The sequence below is a fragment of the Rhinolophus sinicus genome, chromosome 3 (genome assembly GCF_057876585.1).
Source record: "Rhinolophus sinicus isolate RSI-liver-muscle chromosome 3, RSI-T2T, whole genome shotgun sequence".
NCBI classification, from domain to species: Eukaryota; Metazoa; Chordata; class Mammalia; order Chiroptera; family Rhinolophidae; genus Rhinolophus; species Rhinolophus sinicus.
The window spans coordinates 48844050-48865792 of NC_142503.1; the positions used below are offsets into that span (position 1 = coordinate 48844050).

Here is a 21743-nt window from a genome sequence, read left to right on the forward strand (position 1 = left end):
ACTTCTCTTCTAAATATAAGTTTAGATTTAAAGTCAGCTCCTTAGTATATTTCTAGAATAGTGGGATGTTCCATGTTTTTTCTTCTTTTTATGCAAACTTGTCTTTATGGAAATTGGCATATTGGGGTGACTTTCTGGTGCGGAGCCATGTGCAGTTTCCACCTCCACCATCTGAAATCACAAAATGAGTTGGCTGCTATTCGCTGGCTTCCTTTTTCTTCCCCCGTACCATGCTCTTCTTCATCCTGTTCATTCTGTTGCCAAAGTCTGCCCTTGCAAAGCGTCACCGTGTTTTCCTTTCTTCTCTCTAATTCAGACTTGTAAGGTTTCATGTCACATAAGCTTGTTGAGACTTTCTGTTCTTTTTCCAGTTTAGGTTCCTTGCATTTATTCCACTTAAGTCTTCCCCTACCTGTTTTCTTTCATTAGCATATCACACGCAAGCTATGTATGCCGTTGAGGCCTTCTAACACATCATGGCATTAATCTTCTTCCTCTTTGCTGTCTTTGAACTTCTCTGATTTTTTTCTTTTTACACAGTAAAACTGACTAAATAGTCATCATAAATCTTGAATGACTGTGATCCTTTTCTTAGAAGTTCAGCTGGATCAATTAAGTGCATGAAAGGCATTTTGCAATGGACATGGCATTAAGGCTTATTCCTCTCTCTCTCTCTCTCTCTCTCTCTCTCTCTCTCTCTCTCTCTAATATATATATATATATATATATATAAATGTTCCGTTACAGAAAAATAAAATAAAATATTTTTCTGTAACTGAACATCAAAACAAATTTAATCTTTTCTTCCTACATATTCCATGGTATAGAGTATTTGGAAAATGTGTAAAAATCAAAAAAGTTGAGGGAAAAACTCCAGAGCCCTCCTTTTGGAAACAAATAAATGCTTTAACATTTTGGTATTTCCTTTTAGATTCCCCTCCCCCCAATTACACTGCATATAATAACATAACCTTATATAATCATTATAATTAAATATATATATATATATATATATATATATATAATCAATATATGTATATGTTTGTGGAATTAAAGCTGTGCTTTTTTAAAATTTATTTAACTTGAAACACATTCAGTTTATAGGTTATATGGGAAATAGGTGCTAAAGCCACTAAAATCGAGTATAATGAATATTAGCTGATTTTCTGTTTATTATATATCTATTTTTTAAATTCTATTTTTTTTTTTTATTGGGGAACAGTGTATTCTTCCAGGGCCCATCAGCTCCAAGTCATTGTCCCCCAATCTAATTGTGGAGGGTGCAGCCCAGCTCCAAGTCCAGTCTCCATTTCCAATCTTAGTTGCAGGGGGCGCAGCCCACCATCCCATGTGGGAATTGAACCGGCAACCTTATTGTTGAGAACTCACGCTCTAACCAACTGAGCCATCCCAACTGAGCCATCCAGCCATCCCTCTAGAAGCTCAGCGGCAGCTTGTTGTCTTCAATCTAGTTGTGCAGGGTGCAGCTCACTGACCCATGTTGGAATCGAACCGGCAACCCTGTTGCTAAGAGCTCATGCTCCAACCAACGAACCAATCTGACCACCCTTTATAAATTTTATATTTTATAACTTAATAATTGACTGTATCATAATATAACTATTAAATAACTTAAATATATATATATATGGTTTTGAAAGAAACTCATACAATAGCTTCCTGGAGTAGGTAGCGTTATTCCCATTTTATAAATGAGGAAATGGAGTGTCTAATTAATTCATCCTTGACTGTGACATTATTAACAGGCACATTTAACCCCAAAGCCAGTGCTCCTTCCATTCAGCCAAACCCCCTTTTTTATCAGGTATATTTGTCAGTTTAGGCAGAAATTTACCTTTGGCAGGGGGAAAGAGGAGAGTACCTCAGATAAAAAAAATGTTAATTTTCTCAAATATGTTCTCAGCATTTATTGATCATATGACTTTGCTTATGATGTACCATGTAAGTAGCATCATATAGTTTTTTATTTTGGTCAGTTACAATCCTTGTGTTCCTGATATAGTCTAACTCAGCAATACTGAATTTTATAAATATAATATTTTTTCCTTTGTTGGACTACATTTAAGATTTCTGTGTCTCTGAGAAATAAGCCTATAATTTTACTTTCTATACTTCCTCAAAAGAGTAACATTAATCTATATGGTTTCCAGCAGGTAAAATAAAGTCACAAATCTATCTGCTGATTAGTGAGATATCAGTAATGGCACCCTCAGAAGAACCTGATGGCTGCTGGGATGGTCATCAAACATTTACATCCAGTGTGGGCGAGGGGACTTCGGTAGAGTAGAAATATCAGAACCTTGAAATCAGAGTTGTTTCTAGTCCCCACTCTGCCATTTAACTCTCTTGAGATCTTAGAATTGCTATATTTTGCTGTATGTAATGCACACTTTTTTGGCCCAAATTTGTGAGGGAAAAATAAGGATGTATGTGCAGTACTAATTCCGTATCTATATAAATGTTTTTAGTTCTTTTATTCAGGCTTATGAGTTAAAAGTGTAACTCTAGAGATCAATAACGATATCCGTATGCAAAATAATACCCTGGAATACGATAATCGGTTTTGTTGAACTTTTGAGGAACTTGGAATGGCGAACAGTTCTTGGCCTTCTATGATGCATAAATATCATAAATTTGTTACCGGTACGTAAAACTTCTTGTATCTTGTATCTGTTCTTGTGTTTTGTAATTATGTGTTACTTAAACTTTCTTGTACTATAATATGTTAAAAAAATAAATGCTAAAATTCCTTTATAATACAAAAAACAAGTACCTAAATGTAAACAAATAAAAATCTCAATTAAAAATTAAAACAAAAGATTTTATATTCCCCTGAAAGTTCGGGTCAAAAACGTGGGTATGCATTATATGTATACCATTATACACTTGAGCTCATTATACATGGCAAAATACGGTACCTAAACCTGAATTAGCTAAATTCTGAGATTGTTTCCCATCAGAAAAGTGGAGACTCAAATTCCTATCTTAAAGAGGTTGCAAGGAGGAAGAGATAATACATATAAAATATCTGGCATATAGTAAGTGCTTCAGTGTAAATCCCTTCTGTCTGCTATGTTTCATGCATACAAGTAGTTTACATTGATTAGAGAAATGTGACATAAGTGCATGAAACATACATTTAAAAAAGGCCTACACATAACCAAGATGTTATTTTGTTTTCTTGCACTTAACTTTGAACTATTTATGATTTATTGGGATTTTTTTTCCTCCTAGTAGTCAAGAAAAAATTAGGCCAACACTCAACTATTCTATTGTCTTTAATGGCTCTCAGCTTTGTAGAAATATCCCCTGATATTCTGGGTTGTCTGGGGTACTTTTAGAGAAGATATGGACAGTGTTAGCAGTGCCTTGCGACTCCTTGAGAACCGCCCAAGAGACCGTCGTTTAAACAGACCTGCTAAGTCTGTTTAACAGTTGTAAAGGATCATCATTCCATGGGGTATTAAAGTTTAGGTAAACATCTGTGTCCTTAAAATATTTGCTATAGAGAACAGGGAGAATCATTTTTAAAAACACTCGTTCTAAATAAGTGGAAGCATTTTGCGCTGACCATCTTAAGCACAAGGTCATACCCACATAGAGATGAGTTGAATTCCTTTCCCTTCTTTTAAAAATAGTAGAAGCTCATCCAAACTAAAGGTTTTACAATTACCTTCTGTATTTTAACTGTTGGAGTTAAATTTTTAAAACTGGCCTTGGAAACTTGATACTCCATTCTTCCTTACTGAAGTGTCCGTCTGGTGTGCGTAGTGACCAAATGGAATTTTCCTATGCCTACTTGATGACAAAAGAGATGAATTTTATCCCTGAAATGTTTTCTGAAATTGTAATTGTCTAAGAAATCCCAAATCTAGGAATCATTGCCTTTAATTCTTCTCCTAAATTAAACAAAGTGCTGCATAGACCCCTCCCTCCTATTCCAGTGTGCAGGCTCGTCCACTTCTATATATGGGCCTTTACATCTTATGGTTTGCTTTGAATTTCCAGAAAATATTTAGATATATATTTATTCTATATATTTTTCACATAATATGTATTAGATATTCTTGTTTAAATTTGCAGTTTAAATTTGATTTAGCAATGAGATCCTGTTCTGAAAAGGTGTCCTGAATTTTCTACCAGGCTTAGTAGAAACAGATGGCATTTTAGGTGCTCAAGTATCATCACATTCTTGGCGGGGTGAGGGGAGTTTGGGATCTTTTTGTCTGAAAGTGGGATAGAACTCTCTTTTATAGGTAGATCATAATGCCATATACATTTAAAGGATATTTGCAGAAAAGGATGAACTGTTTTCACAAAACCTGAAGTATTTCCGCATTTTCCTGAATAATTATGACAAAAAAACTTCTTAATTATTCTGAGGTTTAGTGAATTCAGTGGAAAAATAAGATTGGTTAGCCAATCAGGGACGCTAACTCTTGTTAGGAAACTATGTCGTTTCAGTCGGTTACCTGCTTTCCCCACCTAGGAAATTCTCCTTCTCGTGCTGAACTTTGTCTAAAGGAAATAGCCACAGTCCCTTACAGCCAGTTCTAAGCTGAATCTCCTCTGAAGTTGTGTGTTGCTTTATAACTCTGGAGAGTTCTTAGAAATGTGTGGTGGGGGAGAGGTTCCAGGAAAGGTGTGGAGGACAGGCTGTTTAAATAAAGTTCACCTTGCCTTTGGATCTGGATGGTATGGCTGTGTGGCCATCAGGGCATTGGACTTGGTAGGACTAAACGTGTGAAGGACCCAGCATCTCTGTCTTTCAAGCACTACGCTGACCACACCATTCAGCAGCCTGTACTGAGCATCTACTGTTTATCTGGCACGTACTAAAGGTATAGAGATGGATGAGACGTGAGCCCCTGCACTGAGTGTCTCATAATTTTGGTGACTGGATGAAACCTCCCATGTTTTTAACACGTGGAGGAGCAATCTCTTACTGTTTCAGATTCTTTACAATGCCTGTGAAAATGTGTCAGGTTGCTAACAACTGCAACTTTAGGTTTGAGTATTTTTCAAAAGAAAATTCAGTTTGGGGAAGTTTGATCATGTGATCTTTTAAAGCTTAAGATTAAGTAGCTGTGAAATGCTTAGGGAGGCTGATGTGAAGCCAGAATATATCACGGGTCAAGTTTACTAAGTGTTACTTACTGAAAATATTGGACTTGGGTTCTCTCATCTTTATATCCCAACCCTGTCCCCTGCCCCAGTTTTAGGGTCTTGGAATCTATTATCTTCCTTCTAGTGCCTTCCTGGGGTATGTATCTCTGGTAATTGTCCTTTAAGTTCTGAGAGTGGGGAGATAGCATTTAGATATTCTCTTCCAGGTGAAAGCTGGTCCCAACTCTTAAAAAATGGTACAGTCAATACATGTTTGAATTGAATTACATATGAAAGAATATTCATGTTTTTACAGAAATTTAGAGTCCCACAAAATAACCATGTGTACATAAAATGCTAATTTGTGACATATTTCCATGAATTGATGATTCATATTATATTCCTAATCTGCTTTTCCTTATAGGGATATGCCTTAAATAATTCTGTTTTATGAAACAAAGATTCCCAACCCTGGTTTTTTGTGATTCTTGCGACCCTCCTTTTAGTATAGCCTCACCTACCTAAGCATCATAATTATGCCAAACTTTCAATTGTTTATAATAAAAAGTTCATGAGGGACCTTGTGTGTCCTACTTGTCACTTTGTGTCCAATCCCTTGAATAGAGTAGCACAAAGCAGCCACTCAAATATTCGTTGAACGAACAAATGAATTTTAATACAAAGGGTATGGTGGCCTTCGTGTTTCTGTGTGTGAAGGGAATCAGTAGAGTAGCTGAAATTGACAAGTGACCATGCCAGCTCCTTAATGAATGAAGTAGGTCTTGGACTATTTTTGCACTGGACTTTGTGTGTGTTCTTTGGGAAATGGACTCCTTCATGTTCCTTCCATCTTGAACTTATAGTTCTATTTCAGTACCTTCCAACTCACATTCTGCTCCTTAAACCTCTGCATAATCCCTATATTTGTGATTTCCATAGAATGTTACTGCTTTAAACTATCATCTTTTAGCCAATGTTCGCCAACGTGACAAATGGCATTTTGTGAGTTGCTAATACTTCAGGAAGTTGTGTTCTTCACAATGTCCTCATATTTCTTAGGGTTCAAAGCAGCCAATAAAGGTGAACTTTAGAGGAAATTGCAGCTAATCAAGTTACTCTAAAATAAAAGCAGTTCTGAAGGCATGTAAATGACCTGCCATTGGGTTTGGCCGTGACGAGTGCCCTCAGATTTGGCAGCAGCGTGGCACCGGGCAAAGAGCAGGGGCTGCAGTGCTGAAGGACCTCCGATCCAGCCCTGGCTCTGCTGTCGACACAGCGAATCCCCACAGGCGGATCCCCTTTCACTTGCACAACCAGGGTGTCGTCATTCGTAAGAAGGAGATAATGTCTATCTCTCAGAGTGATTATGAGAACCACACAATAACATGGAAAAGTGCTTTATAGACAGTAAGGTCATGTGTAAGTGAATTCTTTTATCAGCTCTGTGATGGCTCTTTAAATGGCAGGGTTATAACCCATGCCAGTGGCTCTTATCTGAAGTTGTTACTTAGTAACTGTTGAGTAATGCAAAAATATTTGCAGGCAACCTCTATGGCCCAGAAGGATCTGCTTTTGCTGTGATTAAGACTTTCTCAAATTCGTAATGTTGGCCTCCAATTTGACAATAGGTCACGAATGAAGGAAGGTTAGCTTGAAGTATGTATGGTTTGGAGGGCAGTGGGCCAGGTATGTGGTCCAAGGGACCAGGTCAGAAGGGAAGGAAGGGGTATGTAAAAGGAAGCCCCATGAGGGCAAATGGGTTTGTTTGTTTGTTTGTTTGGTTGGTTGGTTGGTTGGTTGGTTGGTTGGTTGGTTCACTGCCCTCTCCGTGGTGCTAGCACTCATGCCTGGCCCACAGAGTCTATGAGTTGAACATTAGTTGAGTGAAGTCAGTAGAATGGTACTATATGTGCTCCATCAATATCAGTGACCACACCCTTATTATATTCAGTGTAAATAGGCAAATAAAACTTACCCACGTAGATATTTTTAGAGGCCTTTTATTAGTCATTCCTAGTAAGAGATTATTTGTTCATCAGATGTTTTTATGGAGCATGTAGCCTGTGCTGGACACAGGAGAACACAAATATGTCTCCTAGGAGCTAACTATTTATTAAATAAGGCAATATAGGAGGTAGCAGGAGAGAGGGTATTTTGAGCAGGAAAAATCAGGGAAGACTTCGGGAAGGAAGCAGCCCTTGAGTGAAATCCCATCAGCTGTGGCTAGTGTGTTGTAATTGCGATTTAAAGCTTTGTGGGTGTTTTAATTCAAACATTAAATCGAATCTTCTGGTTGGACAGGGTGGTATCAGACTCTGAGGGCCCCCTCAGCTCTCTCCTGGGCTGGTAGAATCTTGTATGGCTGATGGAATATTGCAGTTGAGGGGCAGAGGCTTAGAGAGCACATGCTGCTGGGGCTTCTGCCTCCTCCCAGATGGGTCAGTTGAGGCTGGAAGGAAGCAGCAGCCAAGAAGGCAGGTGGCAGGGAGAGTGCCTCCTCTTGCTCACATTTAATGTTGGGGAGGTAGACTGAGCACGTGGACTCCCACTAAGAGTTTTGTGTTGTTTCCAAATTCTGATGTGTCAGAGATACTATAAAATGAAAATGTCTGTTTAAAATGGGAGACAGACTTTAGACTGACATTTAAATGAGAAGTTGGAAGTCTTGGAAGTCATGAGGTGTCCTGGGGATTAACTCTTAGGAACAGTGGAGATGGAGGATTAGGTGATGATATGTGGGCATGCCACGTAGCTTCTGAGAAAACCCAGGATGAGAAAATCATAATTTGCAAAGTATACTCATTATGGGGTGATGGTTAACTCACTTAGCAAGGATTCTCTGGAATGTAATTTTTCAGTAAATATTTGAGTGCTGTCTATGTGCAAGGAACCATGATATACGTGAGGGAGATGAAAAGATGAATCAAAAAGTCCTCCTTTCCTCTAAGGAATCCCCACTTTGGAGCGGGAGACATGGCCAAGTTACAGTGGGGACTTCTGTGATGAGTGATGTAATAAACATGAACCAAAGTGCTGAGGAGAGTAGATGGATGCTGACTTGTACATCCACAGAATTTTGCCTGAGAAGACGTCAAAGATGTCACACACAGAAGGTGGCTTCCCAGGCAGAAAGAAGGTGGAGAGCAGATACACTGGAACCCAAAAGGTTGTGGTGTGTCCATGGAACATGGCACTGCCTGGAGGGGGAGGCTAAAATGTAACTTCGTGTAGGGGAGGGGAGAGAATGTGTTCTACAATTTTGCTCTGTAGGAAAGGGGGACCCACTGAAGGTGTTGAGAAGGAGAATAGCATCAGTAGGACTACATAGTCCTACATAGAGAGATGCTTCTGGTGGCCTTGAGGAGAATGGGTAGCGGAGGGTGTGTGGCTGGGAGGTTACTTGGTCCAGGGGAGAGATGTTGAAGTCCTGGAATCTTACAGTGGAAAGGCAGAGGAGGGTTGCTTGAGAGCTTTCGTACTTTTCCTTAACCCGAGAGCTCTCTTCTAAAATTAAATCAGATCCAGTTTATTAAGAAAAAGAAGATGCGTTTGACAAATACAAATCTTTTTTGATTCCTATTGGTATCATTGGTCTGGAATGAGGTCTGCCTGTTTTAAGGAATGGAAAATGGAAGTGGTAGGAAGGAGGGATGGGAAGAAGGATGGTGATATGTGTGGAAATCCTGCTCTGTTGGCCCTGCTTTTGTTATATACCAGCCTGTGCTGGTACTCTTCCATATCTCACCTCTCTCTCCTGCTGGTTCCTTTTCCTCCCCATTCGCGAGCAGAGGCTTTTTCCAAAGTTCTTACTTACTTGTACTGTTCTTGTTTTCTCCATCCGATCCGAATATTTCTAGCCCTAATGTTTTTGCTCTTCACTGGGCAATGACCTCTCAGCCTGTTTGCTCAGCTGTAACGTGGGATTACATGTCTCATAGAATCATGAGACTTAAATGAGAAGCTGCATAGACAACACTTTGTCTGAGGCCTTGAGACAAAGTAAGTGCTCAATAAATAAGCGTCTAGTACACATTTATATACTACAGTATTCTGCCATATTTTATATTGATGTAAAGTTGATTTCCCCTTTCTTTTGAGTTCTTGGAGGATTTGGTATTATTTTTAGATCTTAAGTGTTGAGCATTGTACTTGCTCCAGTAGGAGTTTTGATCTTAATTCCTTTTGACTACCAATATGATACTTTGGACTTCTCATCAGTAGGGCATGGAATTGGTCTTCCTTAGGGATGGAGGGGTGACCTGCACATCCTTATCTCTTCTGCAGGGGACCAAGGGTCCCGTTTATGAAAATGAGTGAGTGGAGCTAGCAGCTGGGGAACAAGAAAGCAAACACCGACATTCCTCCCCATGCGACCATGTCTCTGCTATACACATATATTGTCTTCATTAATTGAGTAATCTAATAAACTAGAAACCGAATTCATTTTACAGCCATCAGAGTTAAAGTTCAGGATTGAAGACAGAAAATGGGTTCTTCTTATGAGAAAATGTTGTCATGTAAATAGACAGCTGAGAGTTAGCTGATGCGACAGTTGATTGCTGTTGGGTGCTGTTGAGACTGTGGCCTAAGGAAGTGCAGGCAGGAAATGGGAGGGTGTGTTCTCTACAGAAAAGCAAAGTTGCAGCATGGATGTTTATAAACTGGGCTTGTGTTGGAGTGTGGACTTGAAAATTCTATTCACTTGCTCTCTCTACTGCTTTTTTCTTTTGGAAACGTGTTGATTAGGAAGATTAGTCTCATAAAGGCCAAGAAATGAGTGAGGGAGAAATTTTAGAGGCTTTGGCATCTGTAGAACAGGATTTGGGTTAGATGAGAAGCCTTAATTTTCTTTAGGAGTGGGAAAACACAGGTCCTTGTAGATTCTTTGTTCAACCAAGAATTTCCAGGATGGTCCAAACTGAGCTGCTGGACCAATTCCATAAGCTTGTTAAGGAAAGTGGTTGCGAATAGACCATGCTGTAATTGATTTGAGGCTGTCTAACTCATTTGGCATCATGTTTATGAAATCTGATTGCTATTCTCATTCTATTCTTTAGTAATTTCAACCCATACTTTAGCTTTTTTTTTTGCTAGAAATAATGTAATATTATAAAATTCAAAGGCAAATCTCTATGCTTGGTGCTTCAGTACCCCTGTGTCTCAGTGTTCAATGTTGAACTGTATGTGAGTTTTTTCTAGTTGATTGCATTAGGTCTTTATTTGATGAACACTGCCCTTACAAGTAACATGATCTTATTCTCTATTTCTAGCGATTGTGGATGATGAAAGGCTCTCTGCAGAGGAGATGGATGAGAGGCGGCGGCAGAACATCGCTTATGAATATTTGTGCCACCTAGAGGAAGCCAAAAGGTGAGATCCAGATTTAGTCTATTTGCATAGCTTCTCTTGGAGATAAGCTTTGGGACGGTGTGTTTTTAATAAGTCATTGGCAGTCTTGTTGGTAGCAGGGTAATGGGAGAAGATCCCCCTGTTTTTTGTAAATGATCAGACAGACTTGAGAAAAAGTTGCTACTACAACCAACATCAAGGCACTCGGGAGGCAACCGTTCCTCTTTCTTCCTCAGAGCCTCCCAGGAAATCTTAGGGCAAATTGCGGATTCTTTAAAATTTCTCATCTCACTGGCTTGGATGTGAAGGAGAAGCAGAGACGTAAATCAACTTCCTTTTCCCCTCAAGCTTCCTAAGATCTTTCCCCCACCCCCACAGCAATGATTGTAAATGCCCAGTAGGACAACAGCATTTTGGACTGAAGTCCATTGGTCACTAAGCTAGAGGATAGGTTTATGACAGCAATCTCCCTTTTAACCGATGGGTGTGTGACCACTTAGGATATATTGTCTCTAAAGTCACATTGACTCTTAGACCTTTTAGATTGTAAGTAAATGTTGGGTTCCTCCAAAGAGAAAGTGAAGATAAAGAAGGTTTTTGCACTCAGGCTTCTGTGTCAGAGGAATGCAAAGAACTTTGTCCTTTGCTGGTTGACTACTGCAGCAGCCATATGCATGAGTGAGGTTCTAATTAGTGCTTTGTGCTGTGATGGAGCAACAGTGTTGTTCCACAGGCAGATGATATGTTCCAGCTCTTTTATCTATAGAAAAAATAAACATTTAGTTAATGGTCGTTGATGGTAATTATCTCTGATCACTAATAAATAGCTGTCTACAGAGCTAGCAGAATGAGGTTTTTAATCAATGTTGTGTAGAACATTCAGTGACACATGTGCTAATTTGGCCTCAAAATTGCTTAAAAGGGCATTTCCCAGGGTTGTTTCGTATTTTAGCAGTCTTGTAACTCTAAGCTCTAGCGATTAAGTTTTAGAAGTTACTTAACATGTCTATGAAGTCTACAGTCAGGTTGTAGGTCACTGAAGACTCACTATCAGTCTAAGATTATTAAAAACATGCTTTTAGTCAAGTTGTGGCAAAAAGAGTTAGACAAGGAGAGTGATTCATCGACATTCAACATCAACATGCTTTCAATGAAAAAGTGTAAGAGTGGAAATTTCTGACACACACTTTGCATTCTAAGTTTTTGCATCCTGTTGTTTGTAAGTGGGGAACAGTGTCACACAGAGAAGATGTGTGATTGGGAGTCAGCAGACTGCATTTCCTGATCCCAGCTCTACCACTTATGTGCTGCGTGACCTTGGGCAGGTTACTCTATGGGAACTTCAGTTTTGTCTTCTGTGTAACGGGATGATACAGATGTTATCATCACCTGCCCTACTTACTTCCTGGATTTTTTTCCCCTAAAAATCAGCTAAAATCACTAAGGTGTAAGTATTCTGTAAACTACAGTGCCAGTCAGGAGGATGGTGATAACGTAAGCTTGGTTTACTCATGAATGTATCAAAGTGGTACCAATAAAGCTTGAACGCTTGCCGTCTTCTTTAGTGTTTTCAAAATTCTGGCATTTTGTTTTAGAAAAGTCAAGGTAACAAGTAGCCCAGGTTTTTTGAAGAAAATGTCCTTAGGAATAGTTTCAGTGAAAGAAAAGACTATAACATATACAGTTTTTCCTCTAAGATGACAGCAATTTGTTTTACAAGGAGAGATTTGACGTTATATGTATTTATGAATTCTTTATTAAGATATGAACACTTTTTGTGACTCACAGGAAAGATGGGTTTTGGTCATGGAATATGAAAAATTGTGTGGCTATTAATAGATATATTAATATGTATGCTATGATTTTAGAAAGCATAGTATACAGAAACAATGTCAGTGCCTTTGTAATTTGTCATACTGGGTTTATTACAGTGTATGCATGCGTGTATAGTTAGCTTAGAATATTGAGTTTGTACTAAATGATGTACTTACAGTGTGTAAGTTTAGCCAGGAACTGTTTCTTGTTTCTTATTTCAATTAACTGACTTAGGTGCGTTTTAACTAGAAATGTGTTGGTTCTTTGTTGTGCCTCTTTTCTTTCTTCCCAGAAGTGAGACCTAGAAGGGTTTCTACGTTGTATTACAAATTTTGAATTGTAGTAGTCCAGTATGTCTTTAACTTTGGTTTTGTTAATTTCAAGATTCTGAAATTAATATCAGGCCATTTAAAACATTCTTCATCCAAAGGGGATATCACTACTAACATTATAGAAATAAAAAGCATGATGAGGAAATACTATGAACAATTATTTGCCAACAAATTAGAAAACCTAGATAAAATGAACACATTCCTAGGAAGACACAAACTACCAAAACTGACTCAAGCAGAAATAAAAAACCTAAATAGACTTACAACAAGTAAAAAGATTGAGTTAGTAATCAAAAAAGTTGCCACTGTTCCAAAAAAAATAAGAGGAGGCACACTTTCCAACTCATTCTATTGAGACCAGTATTACTATAATACCAAAACCAGACAAAGACACCTCAAGAAAACTGTAGATCAATATCCCGTATAGATACAAAAATCCTCAACCAAACTCTAGCAAACCGAGTCCAGTAACATACGAAAAGGATTATACTCCACTGAGTGGGATTTATTTCAGGAATGCAAGCTAAGTTTAACTCAAAAATTAATCGTTCAGGATAATTCAGTGGGGAAAAATGTCTTTTCAACAAATGGTGCTGACGCAACTGTATATACACATGCATAAAAATGTATTTGCATTCCTACCTCATGCCATATACAGAAATTATCTTAAAATGGATCACTGTAAATGTGAGAACTACAGCTATAAATATAAATTTCTTAGAAGAAAACATAGGAGCAAATATTTGTGACCTTGAGTTAGGCAATGGTTTCTGAGACTTGGCATCAAAAGAACTAACAAAAGAGAGAAATAGATAAATTAGACATCATAAAAATTAAACTTTTTTTTGATTCAATGAATACCATCAAGAAAGTGAAAAGGCATTTCATAGTATGGGAGAAAATATTTGCAAATCATATATCTAATAGAGACTTGTATCCAGAATATATAAAGACTCTTACAACTCAGCATAAAAAGTAAATAGCCTAATTTTAAAATGGTCAAAAGTTCTGAATAGACATTTCTCCAAATAAGATGTACAAATGAACAGTAAGAACAGGACACGATGCTTAACATCAGTCATTGGGGAAATGCAAGTTAAAACCTTACTGAGATACCACTTCATACTAGGATGGTTATGATAAAGACTGTTTGCATAGATGTACAAAAATTGGAATTCTTATACATTGCTGGTTGGATTATAAAATGGTGCAGCTACATTGTAAAACAGTCTGGCAGCTCCTCAAAAACTTGAGTACAGAATTACCATATGATCCAGCAATTCCATCACCAAGTATATACCCAAGACAATTGGAAACCTATGTCCATACAAAAACCTGCACACAAAAGTTCATTGAAGCTTTTATTCATAAGAGCAAAAAGTGGAAACAATTCAAATGCCTATCTTCTGATGAATGGAAAAAAAAGTGTGGTATATTCATACAATAAAATGTTCAGCTATAAAAAAATGACATTAACAAATCAAATCCAATAATGTATAAAAAGATTAAATCACAACCAAGTGGAATTTATCCCAAGTATGCAAGCTAGTTTAACATTTGAAAATCAATTAATGTGATCCATCACATCAACAGACTAAATAATAAAAATCACATGACTATATCAATAGGTGCAATAAAAGCATTTGATAGAGTCCAACACCTATTGGTGACAAAAATTCATAGTAAACTAGGAATAGAAGGAACATCCTCAACTTGAGAAAAACTATCAACAAAAGTTCTACAGCTGATACCTGACTTAATGGTGAGAAGCTCAAAACTTTCCCACTTAGATCAGGTACAAGGCAAAGATGTCCCCTGTCACCATTCCATCTCAACATTGTACTGGAGGTTCTAGCTAATACACTAAGACAAGAAAAATAAAAGGTACACAGATTGGAAAGGAAGATATATATAACTTTTTGTTCTCAGATGACATATTGCCTATATAGAAAACCTGAAAGAAAAAAAAACCTCCTGGAACTAATAAGCAATTATAGGAAGCTTGCAGAAATCAAAGTTAATATGCAAAAATCAAGTACTTTCCTATATACAAGCAATGAACAATTGGAATTTGAAATTTAAAACACAGTACCATTTATATTAGCACTCAAAAAATGAAATACTTAGGTATACATTTAACAAAATATGTATAAGAGCTACATAAGGAAAACTGATAAACTGAATCAAAGAACTAAAAAATAGAGAGATAATCCTTATTCATGGATAGGAAGACTCAATATTGTTAAAATGTCGATTCTTCCCAGCTTGATCTATAGACTCAATGCAATCCCAATGAAAATCCCAGCAAATTGTTTTGTGGATATTGACAACTTGATTTGAAAGTTTATATGGAGAAACACAAGACCCAGGATAGCCAATACAATACTGAAGGAGAACTAAGTTGGAGGACTGACTTCATCTGACATCAAACTTAGTAAAGTTAGAGTAATCAAACAGTGTGGCATTGGTGAAAGAATAGACAAATGTAATAGATCAATGAAACAAAATAGAGAGCCCATAAATAGACTCTTATAAATATAGTCAGTTGATCTTTGACAAAAGGAGCAAAGCAATACAATGGAGCGAAGGTGGTCTTTACAACAAATGGTGCTGGAATCACTGGACATCCACATGCAAAAAACAAAAACAAAAAAACTCAGGAAAAAGACCTTATACTCTTCACAAAAATTAACTCCAATAGATCAGATCTACATGTAAAATGCAAAACTATAAGACTCCTAAAAGATAACAGAGGAGAAAACCTAGATGAACTTGAGTATGCCAATGGCTTTTAAGATATAGTACCAATGACATGAACCATGAAAGAGAATCGATAAGTTGGGCTTCATTGAAATTAAAAATTTCTGTCCTGCAAAGGAGAGTATCAAGAGAATGAGAAACAAGCCACAGACTGAGAGAAAATACTTGCAAAAGATAACCTGATAACGGACTATTATCCAAAATATATAAAGAATGCTTAAGACTCAATAATAAGAAAACAACCTGATCTTAACAGATACCTCACCAAAGAATACATACAGATAGCAAATAAACGTAGGAAAAAGTGCTCCACAGCATTTGTCATCAGGAAAATGCAAAATAAAACAACAGTGAGATATCACTAAACACCTATAAGAATGGCCAAAATCTGGAACACTGACAATACCAAATGTTGTCAAGGATGTGGAGCAACAAGAACTCTCATTCATTGCTCATGGAAATGCAAAATAGTACAGTCTTTGGAAGACAGTTTCACAATTCCTTACAAAACTAGACATACTCTTATCATATGATCCAGCATTTGTTCTTCTTCTATTTACCCAATAGGGTAAAGGCTTATATTCGCATAAGAAGGTGCACATGGATGTTTATACAAGCGTTTTCATAATAGCCAAAACTCAGAAGCAACCAAAACTCTGAAGCTCCATCTGTAAGAGAATGGATAAATAAACCCTAGTATATCCGGAGAGTGGAACACTATTCAGTGCTAAAAATGAAATGAGCTATAAAGTTATGTAAGAAGAAGAGACATGGAGGAAACTTATAGGCATATTATGAAATGAAAGAATGCCATTTTGTAAAGGCTACATGCTTATTATTCCAGCTATATGACATCTGGAAAGAGGCAAACCTATAGAGACAGTAAAAATATCAGTGGTTGGGGGAAGGAAGATGAACAGGTGGAGTACAGAGGAGTTTTTAGGGCAGTAAAAATACTTTGTGTGGTACCACAATGATAGATAAATGTTTTTATACATTTGTCCAAACCCGTAAAATGTCTAACACCAAGAATGAACCATAATCTGAACTGTGGGTGATTATGATGTTAATGTAGGTTTCACATGGATGGTACCACTAAGATACATGAGGTATCTAAAAACTTAATTTTACAGTTTTTTGTTTTTGTTTTTTTTACCATCCAGTGCGTGCAAACATGCACAGTAGGGTCATCTTGGGAGCTGGAAATCAAGCAACTAATAATGCTATGCTCAAAAAAAGACCACTATTTGATTAAAGCTTTTACTTGTAAGTTTCAAATTCTTTCCTTCACCTTTGTTTGCTCTGTTAAACTCTCTGTATGTGTGTATCTCCCTATATCCAACTGATCATCATCCTCCTAAATATCTCTCAGATGTCCACTTCTATCTCAACACCGGCCTACTGAAGGCTTTTAAAGTCTTTCTTAGATTACTGCAGTCTTCTCTAATTGGTTTCTGCACTTCAGTCCTGTATCATAGTCAGATGAATACATGGTCTGTTGTGGCCAATCCTGATTTAAAACCTTCCAGTTGTTGGGCCGGCCCGGTGGCTCAGGCGGTTAGAGCTCCATGCTCCTAACTCTGAAGGCTGCTGGTTTGATTCCCACATGGGCCAGTGGGCTCTCAACTACAAGGTTGCCAGTTCAACTCCTCGAGTCCTGCAAGGGATGGTGGGCTCTGCCCCCTGCAACTAAGATTGAATACGGCATCTTGAGCTGAGCTGCCACTGAGCTCCCAGATGGCTCAGTTGGTTAGAGTGCATCCTCTCAACCACAAGGTTGCCAGTTCGACTCCAGCAAGGGATGGTGGGCTGTGCCCCCTGCAACTAGAAACGACAACTGGACCTGGAGCTGAGCTGCGCCCTCCACAACTCGGACTGAAAGGACAACAACTTGAAACTGAACGGCACCCTCCACAACTAAGATTGAAAGGACAACAACTTGACTTGGAAAAAAAGTCCTGGAAGTACACACTGTTCCCCAATAAAGTCCTGTTCCCCTTCCCCAATAAAATCTTTAAAAAAAAACAAAAAAAAACAAAAACCTTCCAGTTGTTTCTTAATACTCTTAGCGTAAAGACCAAACACCTTGTAGGCTCTACATAGTCCAGTCCTTACAGCCTCTCCAGTTTCGTGTTGTGCCCTGTTCCCTATTGTCCCCTATTCTAGCCACATTGACCCCTTTCCATTTCTATATTCCCTCCTACTCAGGACCTTTCCCTATTGTTTATCTAGTCAGACTCATCGCAGTCTTCAGATCACAGTTTACTTCTTCAGGGAGTCCTTCTCTCCCTGACATCCCCATCTAGGTCAAATACCCCTATTATAAGATATCATGATATCGTATCCATCATACATTGTAATATACATCTTAATGCTCAGCATCGAATTATCATTTGTTACTAATGAGGATTTATTGTCCTCTATTTCCTGTATGTTGTGGTTCTCCTGGGAGTAACAAGTAGGCTATGACTTAGATTCATGGTAGGCAGAATTATAGATGGTTTGACCAGACTGCCAGCTTAGAGGTAAAATTTCTTCTCTGTCTCAGGACAATTATGTACTGCAGTTAGCTGGTACAAGTTCTTCCTGCCATATATGTAACCCAATGGGTTATGAAGCTGAGAATTCTAGACAATTTAATGATAACACTGAACTAGAAGATATACAGAGAAAGGCATAGAGTATTTTTCAGTGAATGAATGAATGAATGAATGAATGAATGAAAAGAGGAAGAGGTAATCTGTGTATTAAGATGATTTATGGGTGAAATTATTATTCATAGTTTATAAAATTGTGAAGTCTATGCATATAGCCTTGTCCATTAAATCTCAAAATACTATTACTGAAAAAGGGAAAATGAAAAAGGCATATTTTTAGGACCAAAAAAGAGAGATAATTTTTCTCTAAAGTCACTCTTCACCCTAGAGGTATGTTTCTCTACAGACTAAAGGGTTCGAATGTCATTGAGAGCTAATCCTAATTGTCTTGGAAGGCAAAGGAAGTCTGGCATATGTATTAGTTATCCACGACTGTGTAACAAATTACCCCAAAATTTAAGAGCTTAAAACAACAAACATTTACCTCGTGATTTTTGAGGGTCAGGAATCTGGGCTTAGCTTTACTGGGTCCTCTGGTTCTCAGTCTCCCACAAAACTGTAGTTAACACACGCTTCAAGCAGGGCAGATCGGCTTCCAAGCTCACTCGTGATGTTGGCAGGATTTAGTTCCTGATGGACATTTGGACTGGGGACTTCCGTTCCTTGCTGCTGTTGGCCAGAGGCCTCCCTCAGTTCCTCGACATATGGGTCTCTCCATAGGGCAGCTCACAGCATGGCAGCTGGCTTCCCTCAGAGTGAGTAAATGAGAGAGCAAGAAAGGACAAGTAAAAAGCCAGAGTCTTTTTGTAATCTATTCTCAGAAGTGGTGTACCATAGTTTGCTAAATTTTATTCATTAGAATCAAGTTACTAAATCCAGCATGTGCTCAAGGAGAGATGTACACAGGGGCATAAATCAAGAAGGCTGGGATTACTGGGGGCTACCTTAGGAAGCTGCCTTCTGTTAGGATGGTGCAAAAGTAATTGTGGTTTAAAAGGTTAAAAAAAATGCAAAAACCGCAATTACTTTTGCACCAACCTAATACATGGTGTATACACCTTCTTTTGAAATTGACCTCAGCAAAGGTACTTGAGGGGGAAAAATTCTTCTTTGCTACTGTCAGAAACCAAATCAGGAATTGGATGACGTGTTGGTATAAATGATTATGGTACTAAGGTTATTTATGCCTTGATGTTTTTGCATCGTGAGCCATCTTAAACTAAGCTTTTCATTCCGCTAGCATTTTAAATAACACTAAATGGACTTTTCAGTTTTCTTTTTGGGTAGATCCTAAAAGCTAGGTTGAGTTTCTTTGCTGTGGGGATTTCGCTAAAATCAGGCTGTGCAGACAAATCTGCTACTCATATGGGCTTTGAAAGTTTCTCTCTGATGCCAGAAATCCCACTGTTTAAATTAAAGGAGTTAACTTTTCTAAAAGAATTAGTACTGCTGAGTAGATTTCATGTCAATCTTTGCAGAATACATTTGAATAATGAAAATGAGTCTATTTTATGAATTTCCATTCTTCAAGTTTTTAGGACAGCTGTGCAAAAATTTAAGATAGAAACTTCTCTTTGGGAAAACTGCGTTGAGAAAGGAAATCCAACTGGACCTACTATGAAGGTCAGGGAATGGGAGAGGGGATCTTGGCAAGAAATAGAGAGGGAATTTGCAAATTGCAGTTGAGCAAATAGTTATGAATGGAGCTGCTATTTTGTTTCCCAAGGAAAGTTCCTGAAATATTATATTCCTTTTTTAAGGAAAGAGAAAATGCATACAGATCTTTTGCTGTGCTTACATTTTCTGTCCTACCTCTGAAAATAAACAAAGCAAAAAAAGCCTTCCCTTGGTGATGGGCTTGTTTAGAAATATTATCTTCAAAGAGCTCTTTATGTGAGCTAAGCTGTTCTTTGTATTAGTGAGTCCAGGACAGTTTTGTGTGTGCCCTGGAAGGGAAACAAAACACTGGTGTGATTCCTTTTGTTTCAATACTTACAACTCAGATACCAAAAGGACACCTCATTGATTAGATCGGTCCTCAAACTCTGACCTTACCTAGTATAGCCGTGTGCCGCATAGCAACGTTTTCGTTGTGGACAGACCTCATGGTGGTCCCATAAGATTATAGTGGAGCTGAAAAATTCTTGTCCCTGAGTGCTGAGCGATTTCACAGCCTTTGTAATGTCGTAGCGCAATGGATTACTGTTTTGTGCTGGTCTCAGTCTATCAATAGTAATACTGTGGGTTAGAAATGCCTGGGGGCACTCACTTAGGCCTGGGTGAGTTTCCCACAAATATCTCCCCTTTCTAAACCAGTGTTAACACTGGACCAACCCTTGTGGGTTTTTTTTAATTATTATTATTATTGCAAAATGCCCTGTAGTGATATCTAGGAAACTCTGAAGAAAAAAAATAGTTTATTACTTACAGGCCCTGTAGAGTACAAGGCAGGCCAGGGAGCACGCATTAAGGTCCAGGGCAGAGAGAGAGAGTGCAGGGATCTGGGGTTTTAATATCATTAGGGTCCAGGATGGGGGACTGGGCTCTACTGGTGAATTTAAGGCATAAGAGCAGGGATTTAAAGCATAGGAAAAGAAAAAACCAAGTAGCTCGAAACGGTCAGTTAATGAAATCAACCAAGATCTCTGAAACAAAGGGGCCTCTGTGGGGGGAGACAGCCTGCCTCTTTATCTAGTCATGTGGCTGGCAATGTGTTTATTCTAGATAGTCTTCCTTGAAGTAGATACCTCAGCATTCAAGCTTAAGTCAGGCACTTGCGTTACAAAAAAAAGTCAACTGTCAAGGCTGGTGTAAATAAACGTACTGCACTGCAAGTCTCATAAAATTATTGCACATACAATCCTGTTTCCCCCGAAAATAAGACCTAGTCGGACCATCAGCTCTAATGTGTCTTTTGGAGGAAAAATTAATATAAGACCCAGCCCAATATAATATAATAAATCTAATCTAATCCAATCCAATCTAATCTAATCTAATCTAATACTGGGTCTTATATTAATGTTTGTTCCAAAAGACGCATCAGAGCTGCTGGTCCGGCTAGGTCTTATTTTCGGGGAAACATGGAATTACAGTAGGAGGCTATACCACCTAGGTCTGTATAAGTGCCCTCATGATGTTCCCACAAGAATTAAATTGCCTACCACTGCACTTCTCAGAACATATTCAATAATGTTGTAAAGATTTTATAGGGTGTCAGATGGGCACATATCTTATTAGGGAGACCACTTCATGGACGGTGTGGATGCCTGATTGCTGCGCTGTACACCTGAAGCTGAAGCTGAATAATATTCAATGTCAACTATAATATATAGTCACAGGAGGTGGAGTACAGCATAGGGAAAAGAGTCAATGGAGTTGTAACAGCTACATACGTTGTCAGAGGGGTAGTGGATTGGGGGAAACTGGTTATCACTTTGTAAGGGGTATAAATTTCTAACTATTACATTGTTTTGTACACCCGAAACTAATAATAATAATAAATAATTTATTCTGGTCGTTAAGCTGGTATATGACTAGTGAATTTGAGAATCAGGTTTGAAAGGAGAAATGCTTCTTTAAGCAAGTGAGACCCATTGAGTGTGGATTTGTTTAACACTGAGTATTTGTGATTAAGGAAAAGAATCTTATTACTGGGGAATTCTTTAGAGAATCCACTGGATTTCCTCCATGCATGGGACCTCCCTGTCTTTATTTCTAAGTATGCCACCCAGGGCTGTGCTCATAAGGAATGCTAACAGAAACT

The 21743-nt window shown here is 38.1% G+C and overlaps 1 protein-coding gene across 1 annotated transcript in view; it reads left to right on the plus strand.

The window, feature by feature from the left end:
• The window catches only part of IQGAP2 (IQ motif containing GTPase activating protein 2), a 268669-nt gene that overhangs the window by 33639 nt on the left and 213287 nt on the right, over window positions 1-21743 (plus strand). The window contains exon 2 of the mRNA XM_019728145.3: window positions 10398-10497. Within this exon, the coding sequence (XP_019583704.3) occupies window positions 10398-10497 (100 nt within the window). The remainder of the gene's footprint in view (window positions 1-10397; window positions 10498-21743) is intronic.